Source organism: Eptesicus fuscus, chromosome 16 (assembly GCF_027574615.1).
Source record: "Eptesicus fuscus isolate TK198812 chromosome 16, DD_ASM_mEF_20220401, whole genome shotgun sequence".
Classification (NCBI taxonomy): Eukaryota; Metazoa; Chordata; class Mammalia; order Chiroptera; family Vespertilionidae; genus Eptesicus; species Eptesicus fuscus.
This window is the reverse complement of record NC_072488.1, coordinates 9614277-9630486: the sequence shown is the minus strand read 5'-3', so window position 1 is coordinate 9630486 and position 16210 is coordinate 9614277. Positions and strand designations below refer to the sequence as shown.

Genomic DNA, 16210 nt, shown 5'->3' with positions numbered 1-16210 from the left:
CCCCCCCCCGCCCTCCCCCTCCCCCGCCACGGCCCAATGAAACAGATGGTATTATTTACAGAAGAGGAAGCCAGGCTCTGAGAGGGTAAACTTGCTAAACGTCACACAGCTTTAGAAAGGAGAAGGGTCAGGACTTGAACTTGGGCAGTCCGAATCTGGAGTGTGGGTTTCCAATCCCATCACTGTGCAGGCCAAGAGGTGTGTTAAGTATTTATACACTGAGTGGCCAGATTATTACGATCTCTGAACACATAATAATCTGGCCACTCAGTATGCGTGTGTGTGTGTGTGTGTGTGTGTGTATATATATATATATATATATATATATATATATATATATATATATATTAGAGGCCTGGTGCATGAATTTGTGCATGGGTGGGGTCTGGTCAGCCTGGCCAGGGGGAGGGGACATGAGCGGTTGGCCGGCCTGCCTGCTGGTCCAACTCCTGGTCGAGGGGACAATTTGCATATTAGCCTTTTATTATATAGGATATACACTGCGTGGCCAGATTATTATGCGTTCAGAGATCATAATAATCAGGCCACTCTGTATATCTGGTGTGCAGCAGGTACGGCAACCAGGACTGACTAATGTGATTGGCTGATCACCCAATGGATCATTTAGCCCTGACTGCCCCTTAGTGGGCAGCCCCCCCTCCTCTCCCGGGTCGCCCCAGGCATGGCAGCCAACAGACGTCACATTTGAAAACCTGGACCCACACCTCTAATGACAAGGGGACTCACCGATTCACCCACGACCAGCGGTTCCCAACTGCCCGCAAAGTTGGCAATGGTCACAGAACTTCTTCGGCCCCTCGAGTGCCCCCTGGATGGGGCGGGCTCAGCTGCAGAGGGACTTCTGAACAGTCAAAGCCAGGACGCAGGATGGGCGTCCACCTGCTCTGGCCAGTTCTGCACGTGGGGCAAGACTCAGAGCTTCTCCGACTCCGCTCCTTTCAGGGCTTCCCAGGCGCAGCCGCTCCTCTGCTCTGAGCTAAGTGCTTGGCTTTGATAATAAAAGCTAGACCCTGGCCCCAGCCAGGAGGCCCCACTTGCCTCTCACAGGGCCAGGGGGAGACACCAGGGTCGGAGCCAGGGCTGAGGAGCCACTGGGGTGGGTGTTGTCTGGCCAGAGCTCGTTCCACGAGGGCCGAAGCTGCTGATGCTGGACCGGCGGCCTGCCCGTGGCCGCACTGGCGCTCAGACCCTTGCCCGAGGCGGGCGTGGGTGGTGGTGGGCAGGCAGCTGCTGACTCGGAGATGCACCAGAGCCCGCCCACCTGGGCTCCAGCTGCCAACCAGACTTCCGGAGACTGGAGGCGAGGGACATACATACCTGGACTCAGAAGATGGTGCAAGAAAACCCAGAGTCTCCCGCTGGAGGCCGCAGACACTCACTTCTGCTGGGAGGAAGCGTCTCTCCGGACGCGTGACGCGTGATGCTCACTTTTCGGCGCCTTCAGACCTGCCAGGTGCAGGCTTCCCCGTAGCCGGATCAGTGGGGCCCCATCAGCCGGGCGAGGGAACTGCTGGGATCTCAGAAATGGATGGCCCCAAATTTCAAGCGCCAGTTTCTTCTTCAATTATTTACAAGGAATGCGATGTGGTGCCGTGGAATCTAATTCATAATGCCTTTTTAATGCCTTTCGAACACAACATTCACACCATTCCCTTCTAATCTCGGCAGATGACAAGTTGCCACAATTGAATTCCCATTAACGGGAATTCTGGGTACAGTATATTCTGTCCAATATCCTCTCCTCAGCCTGATATTGTGGGGGAATAAAAATCAGACCCTCAGCATACCCCCGACGCCCGGGGCGACGGCATTGTGGGGTCTGTCTGCTCCTGCCGGTGGGGGGAGGCGCCCGTGCTGGGCAGATAGTGGGCAAGGCCCTCGAGCACAGTCGGGGTGAATCTCCTCCTCCACGGCTCTTTCCTCAGCATCACGCCACCTCAGAGCACAGGTGTCCCCACCCCACGCAGGCCTGTACCCCCACATTTCAGCACCACACTGAGGAACAGTCAGCTGGACGGCCCGTGCCCGCCGTGCAAGCCTGGGCATTGTGTGGCCTCACGGTGGCTACGGAATGAGGGCGCTCATGGCACCTGCCTCGTACAATCCTTGTGGGATGCAGGGGGTTAACTGGGGCAAAGACACGTAGAGCCCTGGCCGGCTCACAGCAAGCACTCCATACACATTAGTGATGGTGATGATGATGAGGGGGGTGGCGGCCACCCCAGAGACACGTGTAGCATCTTGGCTGGCCAGCGGCCTTGAGCTGCTTCCTCAGGTAGCTTCTGAGTGCACGGGGTTAAGGCCACACTGTGCCAGGAAGGCCCCCCGCTCTAGCTTGGGGTACCCCAGCTGCTGGTGAGATTGGTGACCGCCACTGAACACAGTGCAGCGGAGGCTTCCCTCACAGCCCTCACTCTTGGGGTGCTGGAGGAAATGACCACAAATAAGCCCACCGATGGCTCCAGCTTCCGCCAGGCCCTCCTTCTCCAAGGCCTGGCCTTCTCGCTGTGGGTGGCAGTCACCTCGCTGTTGCTGGACCGGGTGGGATGGCTGAGACTCCTCCAAGGCAGTGATACGACCCCGCAATTACCCAGGTAGACCCCCGGGGTGCTGGTCCGCCCTCCCACCCATGCCTCAGGAGTTCTTCCCACATGTCAATCAAGCACAGGCTGGTCTGCACTAAGTCCATCCTTTGATTGGCCTCCATGGTGGCTACTGTGATTGGCACTTCCATGTCTCTTAATAAAGGAGATGACTTGGTGTGTCAGCTCTCCCTGAATGTATAGTCTGGGTTTGGAGGAAACTCTCCTCCTTGAAATTAAACTAAATCTATAGATGTTGATGGTGAACATATGACTCTGAGGGGCAGTACACTCTCCTTTTTATGTTTATTTCCCTGAGTTATTCTTAGCATTGCAGACAGTTCCCTGTTAACAAATGGGTTGGGTTCTGCAAGTTCATTTGTAATTTGGCTGTTTAGATTTTGGAACATACTTTCCCTATAAAAAAACCCCCAATATTATAAATGATGATGAGATTTGTAGGCTAGTCCTGCAAAGCCTACTAAACCCTATAATGTAGCTAAAATGCTGTCCTTTTGCACTGAAAAAAAAATTGTTTAATTGCAACATGAGTAATTAAATGAAACAAGGAAAACCATTAAAAGGGAATAAGAAGTAGATTTATGAGCATCTTGAATGATGCTGTTTGCAGAAAACCTAATTCGATTTGAAAATAGGCCTTTCCAAGGGGGCTTCTGGGGAACGGCATGGGACTTAGCCCATGAGGGAGAGAGCCCCCAGGCTGTCTGATCTCGGGTTACTGAGCATTTGCACCCCATCCCTGGCTCCCTTTCCTGACCTCAGGCTCTTCAGAAAGTCTTCTGGTCAGAATTCATTTTCCCACGCTCCTGGTGTGGATGGGACGCGTGGAGGCCCGGGTGTGTACAGGTCACGTGTGTCCCAGGTCCCCTACCCGGGGCCACGTGGAGGAGAGGAATAGACTGAGTCTTTCCTTCCTGCCGGAGCCATGGGAGCTGGAGGGTAAATAACTGTTTAGGCAAGTGCTGGAAACACTGGGGATGTGTTGCCAAAATGATCACCCATTATGCTCCCGTCCTTCTGGGCCTGCCCGTTAGCAATGGGGGTTCTAGCAGAAATGCCTCAAGCAGAGGCCCCCAAAGCACGGATGCTCCGAGCCTTGCCCTCTTGCTGCCCTTGGAAGAGTCTGAGCTGCCCGGATGGAGGACAACAGGCCACACGGAGGAGAATGGAGATGCCTTGGTCGACAGTCTGCTAAGCACAGATAGTGAGTGAGGCCATCCTAGATCAGCCACGAGCCTCTAGCCACATGTCAACTGGCAGCTGACGACAGACCAAAGAGAGAGCCCAGCAGAGATCAGCCGAGCCAGCCCAGGCCAGAGCTGGCAGCCATCCACAGAGCTGGGATGGCTTTAAGCCATGACCTGTTGGCGTGCTTGTTAGGCAGCAAAGGCTAACACACACATCTGACTCCAGTCCGTAACCTCTCCGGATAACTTCCCTTGGGAATCGAGACGATGGCTCATCCCTTACAAATGTAGGAAAACACATAATCTTCTCTCCTCCTTTTGCCCCCTGAGTCAGAACTTTAAGCTGGAATCACTCCGATCCACCCTCCCTAAACGTCAGGCCTTGACATGGGTGCCTTGGAAGTCATGACATTTTTTCAATTTTGTCCACACTTTGTCACTGACAGATGGGCTTTAAGTCAACGAAGACACAATCCAAGCCGTGGCTACGAGGTAAAGTGCAGGCAAAAGCCACTAGCTCGGGACAAGCATGCACATGCATGTCTCACACGCATCGCCAGTGCCTGATACTTGATCACTAGAGATCACAGATCCTCGTGCGTGGAGCAAGGAGCAGGCTTCTGCAGAAAGTCACGCGCAGTCTGGAAATCCACCAGAGGAGGGGCTCCCGGGATTCTCCCAGCCAGCCCCCTCAGCGGCCTTTGGCTCTCTGCTCCTCACTCTGTGTGAAAGCTGCTTTACCAACGCAGAGACTCCCAGAACCACACGTGAGGAGGGGCCTCACGCTCATCCCCTTGACTCCCCATCGAAACCCCAGACCATCTCCCGAGAGTGCAGGGAGCGTGAGGACAACACTGTCTCCGGGGTCATCTCTCTGGTGACAAATATCCACCCTGAGGACCCCCACGTGCTCAGAAATGTCCAAGCTCTGGGTGCCTCGTGCTGAGGGTGGAGCCTGCCGATCCCCCGGGTTCCTCGGGCCTCGGTGCTGGCGACGTCTCTCCCTGCCCGGCCCAGATTTACTCTCCGGGGCTTAGCTCCCGGGAGCGACGGGAATGTTTCAGGCTGAGTGCTCCTGACCACACGGAAAGAGAGCCCCCAATGCATTTCCCAGACATCCGCCGGGAATCTGCCAAGTCCATTCTTTCGAGAACAGAATTGCATTTTATGAAGCCGTCCCTTCTCTGTTTCATCTGTCAAGCAGGTTTGCTGAGAATCATTTAAATTTCATGCAGCTGCCACTGCGGGGCAGCGCGGCTCCCTTCCCACCCCACAAGCAGGTCTGGCTCTGGCGCCGAGTCCTGGTTCTGCTTGAGTCCTGGTTCTGCTTCTCAGCTCCCCCCCCCCTCCTCCCTGGGGCCTTGACCGCCCAGAACTGAGTTCGGGCTTGGGGGGTGGGGGTGGGGGGCTGGGGACTGGGGCTGCCCCAGCTCTCAGCCTCGCCTGGGGCCACATCAGCCAGGGGTGGGACAGTCCAGTGAGCCTCCCCCAGCTCACCAGCACCAACTGCAGGGGGACTCACTGCTCCCCAAATGCCTGGCTGCTTGGTCCGACCAAATCTCTGATTGGACATATTTTTCCCCCTTTTATTCTTTTCTCTGATTTAGCTTTTTAAACTTAACGTTTCTTGAGTGCTTAACAAGAGGCGTGTGCTGTCCTAAGCTTTTCGACACGTGACTTTCACCCATCCCCACAACATCTCTGCGCGGGCGGAAGATGCTACCCAAGCTGTCACCCTTCCCGCTGTGTGGACAAACCGAGACTCAGAGACACGCGGCTCCCAAGTGGCAAAGGCAGGATTCTAACCCAGCTCTGACTCCGAGCTCGAAGCCCGCACAGCTGTGCGTTCAGGACCGACACGGCCCGTGGCCTAAATGTCCCACCTAGAACACAAGTGAGTCCCCACACCGTGCTGTTGGCGTGTTCATGGAAACTGCGACTTTAAGGAAAACAATGGGTAAGGAAACCAGGCTAATTGCTATAAACACGAATTAAGTTCCCAAGGCATTTTCTGGTCACAAAAACGTCACCGAACGTCTAAATAAAGACCCCAAACACTTCTAATGTTAAACACCGAAATAAATGTGAGTATGCACACACTTAAGAAAGGATAAAAACAAGTAAGAATTCTTTCCCAAAGGGCTTATTCCAGCTCAGGGTGGCAGTGGCCGGAGCCTCTCCAGGAAGCTCAGGGCCAAGGTGGGGCCCACCCTGGACGGAAACCCTTCCATCACAGCGCCCCTCCCCCCCCAACTCAGACAGGGATCCTTAAGGCCCGCCTATTCCCCTCCTGCGAACGTCTTCAGGATGTGGGAGGAAACCCGAGTCCCCGGGGAAAACCCACGCTGGCGTGGGGAGAACATGCAAACCCCACATGGACAGTGGCCCTGGCCGGGAACCGGTTTCTTTTTCATGTTGATGTTATAATGGACGATGCTGAACGAGCTAATCGCGGATCTGCTACGGGCCCATTTTCTTGCTGAGAGTCGGTGTTTGCTGGCAGCCAGGTGGGTGAGAGGAGGGGAGAAGTGATCCTAACAGTGCAATGTGGTTTCCATGGTGAACGCAACAGTAAGCCAGGCAGCCGGGGCGGGAAAGGAGCCAGATCTGCCGGTCCAGCCTCTCACCCCCGAGGGACCCCGTCCTGCTTCTCACCCCCTTAGAGACCCAGTCCCGCTTCTCACCCCCTGAGGGACCCCATCCTGCTTCTCACCCCCTGAGGGACCCCGTCCCACTTCCCACCTATTGAGGGGCCCTGACCTGCTTCCCACCCCCTGAGGGACCCCATCCTGAGGGACCTTAGCACGTCTTCTTTTCTTTGGGTCACACTCTTCTGACCTCAAAGTAGAAGGGCTGGAGGGCATGGCCACCGGCTCCTGCTGGGCTATAGGGACCCGTGTCCCGGAGGTTCACAAGCTGATCCGGGCCCAGGGAGGCAGCTGATTGGTCTGAGCAATGAGTGTGTGTGAGAGAGTGGTGTGTGTGTGTTGCATCTGGCCAGGCCCTCCCCTGCCTCGGCGGCCCGGGAATCTGTGCTTGTCCCATTGGCCTTCATCAAAAGCCGGCAAGAAATCCTCAGGCCGCACAGAAACGAAGACACAGGAAAGTCAACTCAGGCCCAAAGGTAGCAGTGACAACAAGAATCGGGGTCTCCTCACTAACCAGCCGCAGGGAGCACAGCCAGCCTTGCCTACCCCCGAGAGCTGGGACCACCCCCAGGGCTTGGCCGGAGCAGCCTGGCACTGGAATGAGCTGGCGACCAGGCCTCTGGGGCTGCAGAGGGGAGACGGGAAGAGGCAGGCTGTCCCTCCGATGCATGGTGGTCCGGGATGCCGTGGTTGCTTCCATGTCCAGCCCGGGAGGGATGCCAAGGCCTGACCGTGCGGACACCCTGAGTCCTCAGGGGGCTCTGGTCCATGCATGGCACTAGACGTCTCACCAAGGAAGCCAGGCCAACGCGTTCAAGCAGCCTTGACCACGCTCCGGGCAGAGGGAACCCACACGGGGACAAGCTCTGCTCTTGGCTCCCCCGCCTCTTGGCTTCCCCGCAGCTCCCTCCCCACACCTCTCCCTCCCTCAGGAGTGGGCTCTCAGTCCTGTTTACATGCTGGGCTTTCCTTTGAGGAGAGGGTCCCAGGGCTGGGAAAAGCTTTAAAACCCCCTCACTCAGTCATCTGGCTTACAGGGGTGCAAGTTCAGGTCCAGCTGGGTGCCCATTAGATGCCCTTCTCCTCCTAGCCCCTCTGCTGCCATGTCACCTTGGTCATATCATGCCTCTGTGTCACAAGGTCACCTTGAGCTCCGACCACTCAGAAACACAATTTCCTTCCCCGCCTGCTTGGGGCCTCGCTCCTGTTTCTAATCTGAAGACTTCCCTTGCCCTCTTGGTGAGGCTAGAAATGATCCCCTTTCCTTGTAGGGGGCCAGGCATCTGGGGGGCATGGACTTGGTCCCACAGGTCCCACCTGGGTACCGGTGACCCTGGGGATGGCAGTGACAGCCACACCGATATAGATAGGACGTAGCACATGCCAGGCTTGGCTCTCTCCTGAGCCCTGTGCATGTGTTTTAGCCTACACCCGTGGTCGGCAAACCCATTAGTCCACAGAGCCAAATATCAACAGTACAACGATTGAAATTCCTTTTGAGAGCCACATTTTTTAAACTTAAACTTCTTCTAACGCCGCTTCTTCAAAATAGACTCGCCCAGGCCGTGGTATTTTTGTGCAAGAGCCACACTCAAGGGGCCAAAGAGCCGCATGTGGCTCGCGAGCCGCGGTTTGCCGGCCCCTGGCCTACACAACCCTCCCAACACCCTGGCAGGCAGGTCCTTCGACCTGCTCCCATTTTATAGAAGCGAGGCCCAGAGAGGTGAGGTGGCTTGTCCAGGGTCGCTCAGCTGGAAAGTGATGGAGCAGAACTCAAATCCAGGCGGGCTGGCTCCGAAGCCCGTGTTTATCCACTCACTGAGCGGCCCCTGCCAGCAACCTCAATGGGAGAGACATCCTCAGGTCATCCGGCCACACTGTCCAGGCCGCAGACTCGCTATATCCCAGCCCAGGAGCTCCCCGAGGGCAGGGGCCTGGCCTTGGCTGCTCAGCAAAGACTCCCCTCGTTGCTTGTTGACCAGGGAAACCACAGATTCCTCAGTGCGGCCGCCTGTCAATTGACGTGGAGCGCGCATGGGGTTAGACAAATACGCTGGGGGACTGGCATGTGGGGTGGGGGGGGCAGCGGCCAGGCCTGACGGGCAGAAAGGCCCTGCAGCTCAAACCCACTAACAGCACCCAGGACACAAGCCACGGCTGGCCGCTGCCCTCCCTTTCCCCTGCACCCCGGAGATGCCAGGAGACCCAGGCACCTTTGTTGGAGCGACAAGCCCCTGCAGGAATGAAACTGGGCTGGGGCTGGTTACAGAGGACGCTGTGCCAAGGGGCTGGCAGTCCTCACAGGCATGAACTTTCGGCCCTCTCCCCGGCCGCCACTCAGCTCAGCCCTTGCCCAGCTGTTGTTTTCCGTCTGGAGGCCGGGTTCCTTCCCTCCCATGTGCTGTGGTTTGGGGCCCGGCCAGACAGGGATAGCGAAGATGGAGCTGCCAGGGAGCTAAAGTAGAAGCTGTGTGGGCAGGGCAGCCCTGCGGGAGGCCCCGCTGCTGAGTCTCCGCCCCTTCCCTGGCCTGGCAGAGCCCGAACCCCAACCTGGGGCACGGCCCCACGCTAGCCCTCAAAAGGCCCCCCTTCCTGGAGAGGAAAGAAACCATGGAGTGGGCTCCTGGGTCCAGCTCCTCTCTCCCCACCTGGAGCCCCGGCGGTCAGCTCCAGAGTCTGCCCCTTTCCAGATGGCCAACAGCTGGCCTGGCCGAGTGGCTGCCAGATGCGGCCGGCGGGGCAGCCGCTGGCTCCGCTGGGCAGAGGTCACCACATCGGAGCAGTCCCGGGGGCTGGCGCCCGGGGAAGGAATGTGTTTGGCTCGTCTGGGGGCAGCGTGCCCCAATACCCCCCCATCTCCTCTCCCCGTCCCGCATTCCTTGCCTCTCCGTCGCAGTGGGGTGGTGTTTTCGTAACAGGAAAGTGAAATCAATAAGGCGCTGCAGCACGACGGCAGCGCTGCGAGCTGGCCTCCGACAGCTCCATTGTCTCGGCCTCGAGGGCTGCGCGGCAGCACGCGGCCATTAACGGGAAGCAGGGCTGGAGGGGGGTTTTGAAAACCACAGACACAAAGGCGAGCACACCTGGAGCGCGGCTTCCCGACGGCGCGAGCACCGCACAATGGCTGGGGCCCGGTCCCCCCGCCTTTAACTTCTCTGGCAACTTTCATGAAAGCAGGAGAGAAAAGACCAGACATGCCTGCGCACACAAACACACACGCACACGCACACTCAGGCTCCCAGGGGCGGCTCTGCACGGCTGGCAGAGGCACAGGCGGCCTCGGAGCCCCTGCCTGGCCGGCCGAGGACACAGAGTGACGATGAATGGGCTTCCTGCCACCAGCCTAGGGCCTGGGCTCTGAGCAGCATGACGGGGGACCAGCTAGAACCCATGCCAGGCAGGAGCCGTGGTGACATTTTCATTTCGACGTCGCGGTTAGCAGCACAGCCTGGTACCTGCTGTCCTTCTGAGGCTGGAGCCGAGCCCCCCCCCCCCCCCCCCCCCGAGTAGACGGAACGACCTGGAGCTCACGCCCCCGAGCCTGACGGCTGGGGCTGGGGCCTGGGTCCCTGACCTTGACCGGCTTTCATGGACGCGGTGTGCCTCGGTATCCTCAACTGCAAGAGGGGGGTGGCCAAGGCACTGACCTCCTGGGTTGTCTGGGGCTCGGAGCGGACAGTGAAGGTGAGAATTCCCAGCGCCGTGGTTAGCAAGTGGGAGCTTCATGTCCATTTACGACGTATGGCTGGCCTGCATCTTCTTGCAAACCCAAGTTCCTGATGACTCCAGGGGCTCGCCTGTCTACATTCACCTCGTTAGGGGTCCTGTACTGCCAACTCTGAGTTTCCCCATCACTTTACTCGTTAAATAGCATTTAATGAACGTGGCACAAGACACTGAGTGTCCTCAGTACCTCCTTACTTTCCTACAAGCTAGTCACAGAGAGAGACCTTATAAAAATAAAAATAAATCCACGTGAACGGAAACGGCTGTCCAGCCCAGCTTTGTGGAGACCGGCGCTCCGGAGAACGCAGCGCCCAGTGCCCAGGCTGTAAGCCCGTGGAGCTGGCCCGGGCCTCAGAGAGGACACAGGTCTTACCTTGGTGGTGGTGGCAGAGGCAGGGCTGGCCACGAGGCTGGTGATGGCCTCGCCACTGCCCGTGGTGCAGGGCGCGGGGGCTGTGGCGGGCGTGGGCAGCCGGGAGGGCACCACTGGCAGGGGCAGGAGGCCGGGCCGGGCGCTGAGGCTGCTGGCGGTGCCGCCGGCCCCGGCGGTGGCGCTGCAGATGCTGGTGGTCCCATGCGTCCCGTTGGCACTCCACTCGCGGCGGTCCCAGCCCACCCGGTAGTCTCTTTCGAAGCGGCTGTGGTGCCGGGACATCTCGGTGGGCCGCGGGGGCTCCTCACGGGGGAACAGAGGCCGGACCTGCGGGCAGAGAGGAGAGGAGGGCGGTTTAGACCAACAGCAGCCCTGCGAGGGCGCCGCCCGGCAGCACCTTCTCTGGGTGCCATAGCGGCTCTCACGTGCCAGCTCACGGCACAGTCACAGCGAGCCCGCCACGCGAGGATCATTAGCCCCACGTCGCAGACGAGGAATCGGTGATTTGTCCAGGACCCCGTGGCCAAAGCGAGGCAGCCGGGATTTGAACCCAGTCACAGCTTGAAGCCAGGCTGTGTTCTGCCCGTCACCCCGCCCTGAACGGCTCCGTGTGCGCAGCTCCACTCTGGTTGGGATGTTACCCTGACGTCCCCACCGTGAAAGCCAGATCCCTGGACTCCTCAGGCCACGTGTGGGGTGACAGCAGCCACGTCTGCACTCTCACTTTATAGTGGTCAAGGCCCCTGATGTGAATCTCACTGATCCTCTCAGTAGCTTGTGAGTTGGCGAGAGATGGGTCACTCCCAATGTATGGGCCGGGGAGCTCATTACGAAGAAGGGGTTCCATGGAGGGCAGAGAATGGGAAGGGGAGAATGCGGCCAGGACCTGGCCTGCTTGCCGTAGCTCCGCCCAGGACTCAAGCCTGAACAGGCGCTAAGCCTCTGGGGGTTCAGAGTTCCCCTTCTCAACCCTACGATTCAGCCGTCGCCACCCGCGACCCCGTGCTCCCCGGCTCTGATAACCAGACCATCTTGCACGCGACTCTCCTGAATATCCGAACACGAGGCCCTCCGTGTTGTCATGGAGACCTAGACACACCAAGATCCTCCGAGGGCGTTCAGCATCGGGAGGACCGCGTGTGGCTCAGCGTCACGGTGCCTGGCCTGGCTCCCCGCCCAGCCGGGCCCGAGCCCCCCGCAGTCAGGAAGGATGTAAAGACACAGGAGGGGCTGTCTCAGACAAAGAGGCCACGGCGAGGCAGGGGGCAGAGGTCATGGTGGGGCCAGGGCGCAGACTGGAGGGTTAGGTTGGCATCTGCCACTGCACATCGCATGCCCAGCCCTGGTCACGGCTTGGGCCTGACTTGCTTTTCCTCGACTCTTTTCCATTCTCCAGCCACGTCCTGTCTGGGGGAACTCCTGGGGGGCAGCACAGGCCCCCGGCTCACTTTCCCACCCCCCCGTCCAGCCCGGCCCTGGCGGGGGCTCTGGGATCGCTGGCTACTGGACCGACAGGCCGCAAGCAGGGTCCTGCTCCGGTCTCCGCACATCCAGACCTGGCTGCTGGTCTCAAGCGCGCACAGAACCCCCGAGATCACTTTTAGAGAGAGTGGAAGGTGGGGGGGGCGGGGGGGGGGAGAGAGAGAGGGAGAGAAACATCGATGTGAGAGAGACACATCCATTGGTTGCCTCCTGTACGCGCCCCAACCCGGGCAGGAGATCGAGGTACATGCCCTTGACCAGAATCAAACCCACAACCCTTCAGTCTGCAGGCCGACGCTCTAACCACTGAGCAACCAGCCAGGGCTGATCACGATACTTTACGCTCCTGCTTTCCATCCTATCCTTCAGAATCGGGTCCGGGCGCCTCAGGGCAGCCCAGAGGCCACGAGGACCTGGCTGGCTCCCTTTGGAAGCACCCCATGCACTGTGGTTACCCCAGGGGCGATGCCCAGCCATCCGGGCACCCCTGTCAGCTCTGCGTCCCAGCCCACACGGCTCCTTTGCAGGAACACAGCCTCCCCTGGCGGCACCCCGCGTGTCTGTTATGACTCCGCTCAGGTCCCCACTCTCCTGGGAGGCTGCACACACCTGCCCCCTCTGGATGCAGCCAGAAGACCTCCATCCCCCTGAACACCTGGCACCCACCTCCATCTCACCACAAAGGCTGATGTCTAGTTGCTTCCTTGAAAAAGGGAAACCATATCCTTCCTGCGGATGAGGGTGGGCGAGCAGGACAGGTCCTTTGATGTGCCTGCAGGTGGCAGAGGATGCTGGGGATCAGGTCAAAGGGGCCTCCTCGGCCCTGGTGAAGGGGCCTCCTCGGCCCTGGTGAAGGGGCCTCCTCGGCCCTGGTGAAACCTTTGCCGCCGATGAAACCTGACAGCTCACTGCCGTGGGGACCACCTGCTGGACCACACGGTGGCTCCACTGCACTCACAGCCCCAGCAGCCTGCACCTCCGCCACCCCACTCCGCTCATCCCCTCACGTCTCCGCCGAAACGCTGGGGAGAAGATGGAGCCTCGGGCAGCGGGAGGCCACCGTCTGGTTTCAGGCTCATGAGATGTATTCAAAACAAAGGTCAGCTCTTTGCATGCCAGGTTTGGGTTGGACTGCGTTTCTCAACTTAATTACCCCTTTCAGACGGCGTGAAAGAAATGTGTCGCCGTTTACCCTGGGTGAGGCGGCAACTTACGTTTCCCTGCTGGGCGCGGAGCCACGGTGTCAAAAAGGTCCCCGTGCCCGCACTAGCACCCGGCGGGCGGCGGGGGAGGCAGCAGGAAGTGCTCGACGGGGCGGGAGGAGGTGTCTCGGACGAGACTGGCAAGCAATTACCGACGAAACGTGTACAAATGCTTCCTTGTCCAGGTGGGCACCTTTCCCTGGCAGGCTGCCTGTGGACTGGCAGAGCCTGGCCCCCGCGCCCTTCGCCGAGAGTGGGGGAGGGGTCTGGATGGCAGCCATTCCTGAGTGCGTGTAGGGGAGGCTGTTTATAAAGAACCAGAACTCTGGGTGGCATGTGTTTAAATTGCATGCACATGTGTGAAGAAAGCTCTGGGGTCTGGAAGTCGGGAAACCGGGGGTGGGGGCAGGCCTGCCCAGGGCCGGGGCAGAGGCGCCGAGGGGGCAGGGCCGGGGTTAGAGCTGAAGGGCCTCCCAGATGTGGGTGTTTTATGTGTGAATCTTGGCGCGGCCTCTGGGACCCGCTGTCATTTGCACGTCCCAGGGATGCTGTGTTGGCAGAGAAGGGAGGGGGGCTGGGCCCTCCCGGGGGAGGCAGACCCCCAATTTCTTGGCTGAAGTCTCAAGCTTGCACAGAACCCCCCCCCCCCAGGTCATAAAACACATGTCCCTCCAGGGTCTCGTAGGGGGCCCCCTGTGCAGTCAGCCAGGTTTCTGCTTCTCAGAGCCAGCCCCGGGTGGGAGCGGCTGCAGCCCCGCCAGGGCCCGCTCAGGAAGCCAGGCGGTTCCCAGCTCCTTTCTCTGTGCTCACACCACCCCTCCCCCAGGGACTCCCTGAGGCCCCCTGTGCTAGCGGGGTGGGACCTTGTGGGGGGCTCTGTCACCCAAGGCCCCTGGGAAACAGACTGGGGTGGGAGGAAGGTCACTCTCAGCTGAACACCCGTGACCTGGGGCTCTCCTATCAGGCACCCCCGGGCCTGTTTGAAGGATGGGCTTCCTCCTGCAGCTCAGGGCGCCCTCGAGGACTCCGGCCCATGCGGACGGGAGGCTTGGGTCACCGGGGCCTGAGGGTGGCCTGGAGGAGGGCACTCAGCCGCCACCAGGCTCAGCCCCGGGCTGTGTCTCTGTAATTCCGTCTCCTGGACACTTGCTGGATACCAGCTCGGCGGCCGTGCCGCACAGCTTTGCCTCCACATGAATAATTCATGAGTCAATAATTAAGAGTTTCATGTGTCAGTGTCATTTGTATGGTCCGCGTGGGGCTGGGGCACGGCGCTGCTGTCGAGGAGCGCTGGGCCGGGGACCCACTGGGTGTGCGGAGGCTGGGCCTGGCCCGCAGCTACGGACACGTCCCCCGTGCGCACGCTGTACCCAGGACCACAGGTGGCTAATGACCTTCCCCCGTTCTCGTCATTAAGGCGTGCGGAGGAGTGGGTGCGGGCTGCGAGGGCCCGAAGGCGTGATTAATCCACGGGAAGGTGGGGAGCCCGCGCCGTCTGCAGACGGGGAGCCGGTGCGGCCCGTCCGGCCCCGAACGGAAAATGTATGATTGCCTCATTTGGGGGCGACGCGCTGCCAAGTCGGTTGGAACAGCCGTGCCCATCTTTCTTATTTTCATTTCCCTCTCGGCATCTTTTAGCCTTTCTTCTGGAGCAAAATAATACAACCCCAGCCAGAACCCTATCTTGGCAAAGGCAGCACAAAGGGATTCTCCAGGTGGTTCTGGAGGCGCTGGCCAGGAGCTCGGGGTGCCGCTCGGAAGCGCCTCTCGGCTTCCTGGGGCCCCTCCAGCTCTCACTGACCCCCAGCCCCACCCGAGCCCTCAGTCACTCAGGGGACGTGGCTGCGGCGCGCCAGCCTCCTCCTGCGGGAAGCCCTCTCTGACCAGCCCTCTTGGTCGGAGCTCACACAGGCCGGCCTAGGACCCAGCGGCGGTCTGGCACGTTCCCCCCCGCCACGTGCTCCCTAAAGACAGGGCCCCCTCTGCTTCCTCCATGCAGCTGACTGAGCACAGGTGGGCACCCGGGGTCGGGCACAGGAAATGCTCCCCGATGACAGCGGCAGGCCCTCCCAGCTTGGGGCACACGGCAGGGTGGGGACCGGGCTGCGGTGAGAAAGGTGCCGAGGGTGAAAAAGTGCCAGCGAGCCTCCCCGGCAGGCTCCGCTCGGCCCTGCTGCTCCTTGGTTTTGCCTCGCCCACCTTGCCCTGTCCTGGCCCTGCATAACCGCCCCTCGGGGTGAGGTGTTCCTCAGGAGGGGGTGCAGGTGTTGGGCACCCCCAGGTGGATGTACAACGTGCAGGCAGTAGGATCCAGTCTACGTGCCAGTCTGGGCCCAGGACCTCATTTCAAACCCCGTGGACCAGCTCAGGGGCCAGAAGAGCTCTGGAATGGTCACGGGCTATGCATGCCAGCCTCTCCCGTGCCCCCTGCAGGATGGGCGACTGAAGATGCAGTTTTATTGTTAGTTTCTTTGCCTAAAACACCAAGGCCCCAGTGAACGGAACAGTCTTGGTTGCCACATTTCACCTCTGCTCTGAAAGGGCCCTTCCGTTCCACCTCGCCTCGCCCAGCCCAGAGCGACCACCGTCTTCCCGTGACACTCTCCCCGCTCCCCCTGCCCGCCATCACTGGCCCACCTGCCCATCCGGCCCCACTCGGCAGGGCCAGAGCGGAGACGGCCCAGCCCAGGCCCAGGCTGGGGCAGGTGCTCCCAGGCCTTTGCTCAGCTGCCAGCAGGTTCCACCAAGACGCCGCAGCTCCAGGGTCTCCCCCAGCCAAGCACGCCCCACCAGGCCCTGCAGGCTGGGGGGAGAGGGGAGTCGGGGATGCGACAACTCAGTGGCCTCTGACCTCTGCTTCCTCGGTGACAGAGGGCTTTAGGGTGCCAGGGTGATCTTTAAAGGGAGGCGTGCACAGGTTGGGCTTGAGCTCCTATGGACAGAGGCCGGCGGTCCTGGGTGGGTTCCG

At 59.9% G+C, this 16210-nt stretch overlaps 1 protein-coding gene across 1 annotated transcript in view; it reads right to left on the bottom strand.

Annotated features, from left to right (window-relative positions):
• Nucleotides 1–16210, bottom strand: part of KLHL29 (kelch like family member 29) — a 267899-nt gene that overhangs the window by 105437 nt on the left and 146252 nt on the right. The window contains exon 3 of the mRNA XM_054728446.1: nt 10559–10885. Within this exon, the coding sequence (XP_054584421.1) occupies nt 10559–10840 (282 nt within the window). The 5' untranslated portion in view covers nt 10841–10885. The remainder of the gene's footprint in view (nt 1–10558; nt 10886–16210) is intronic.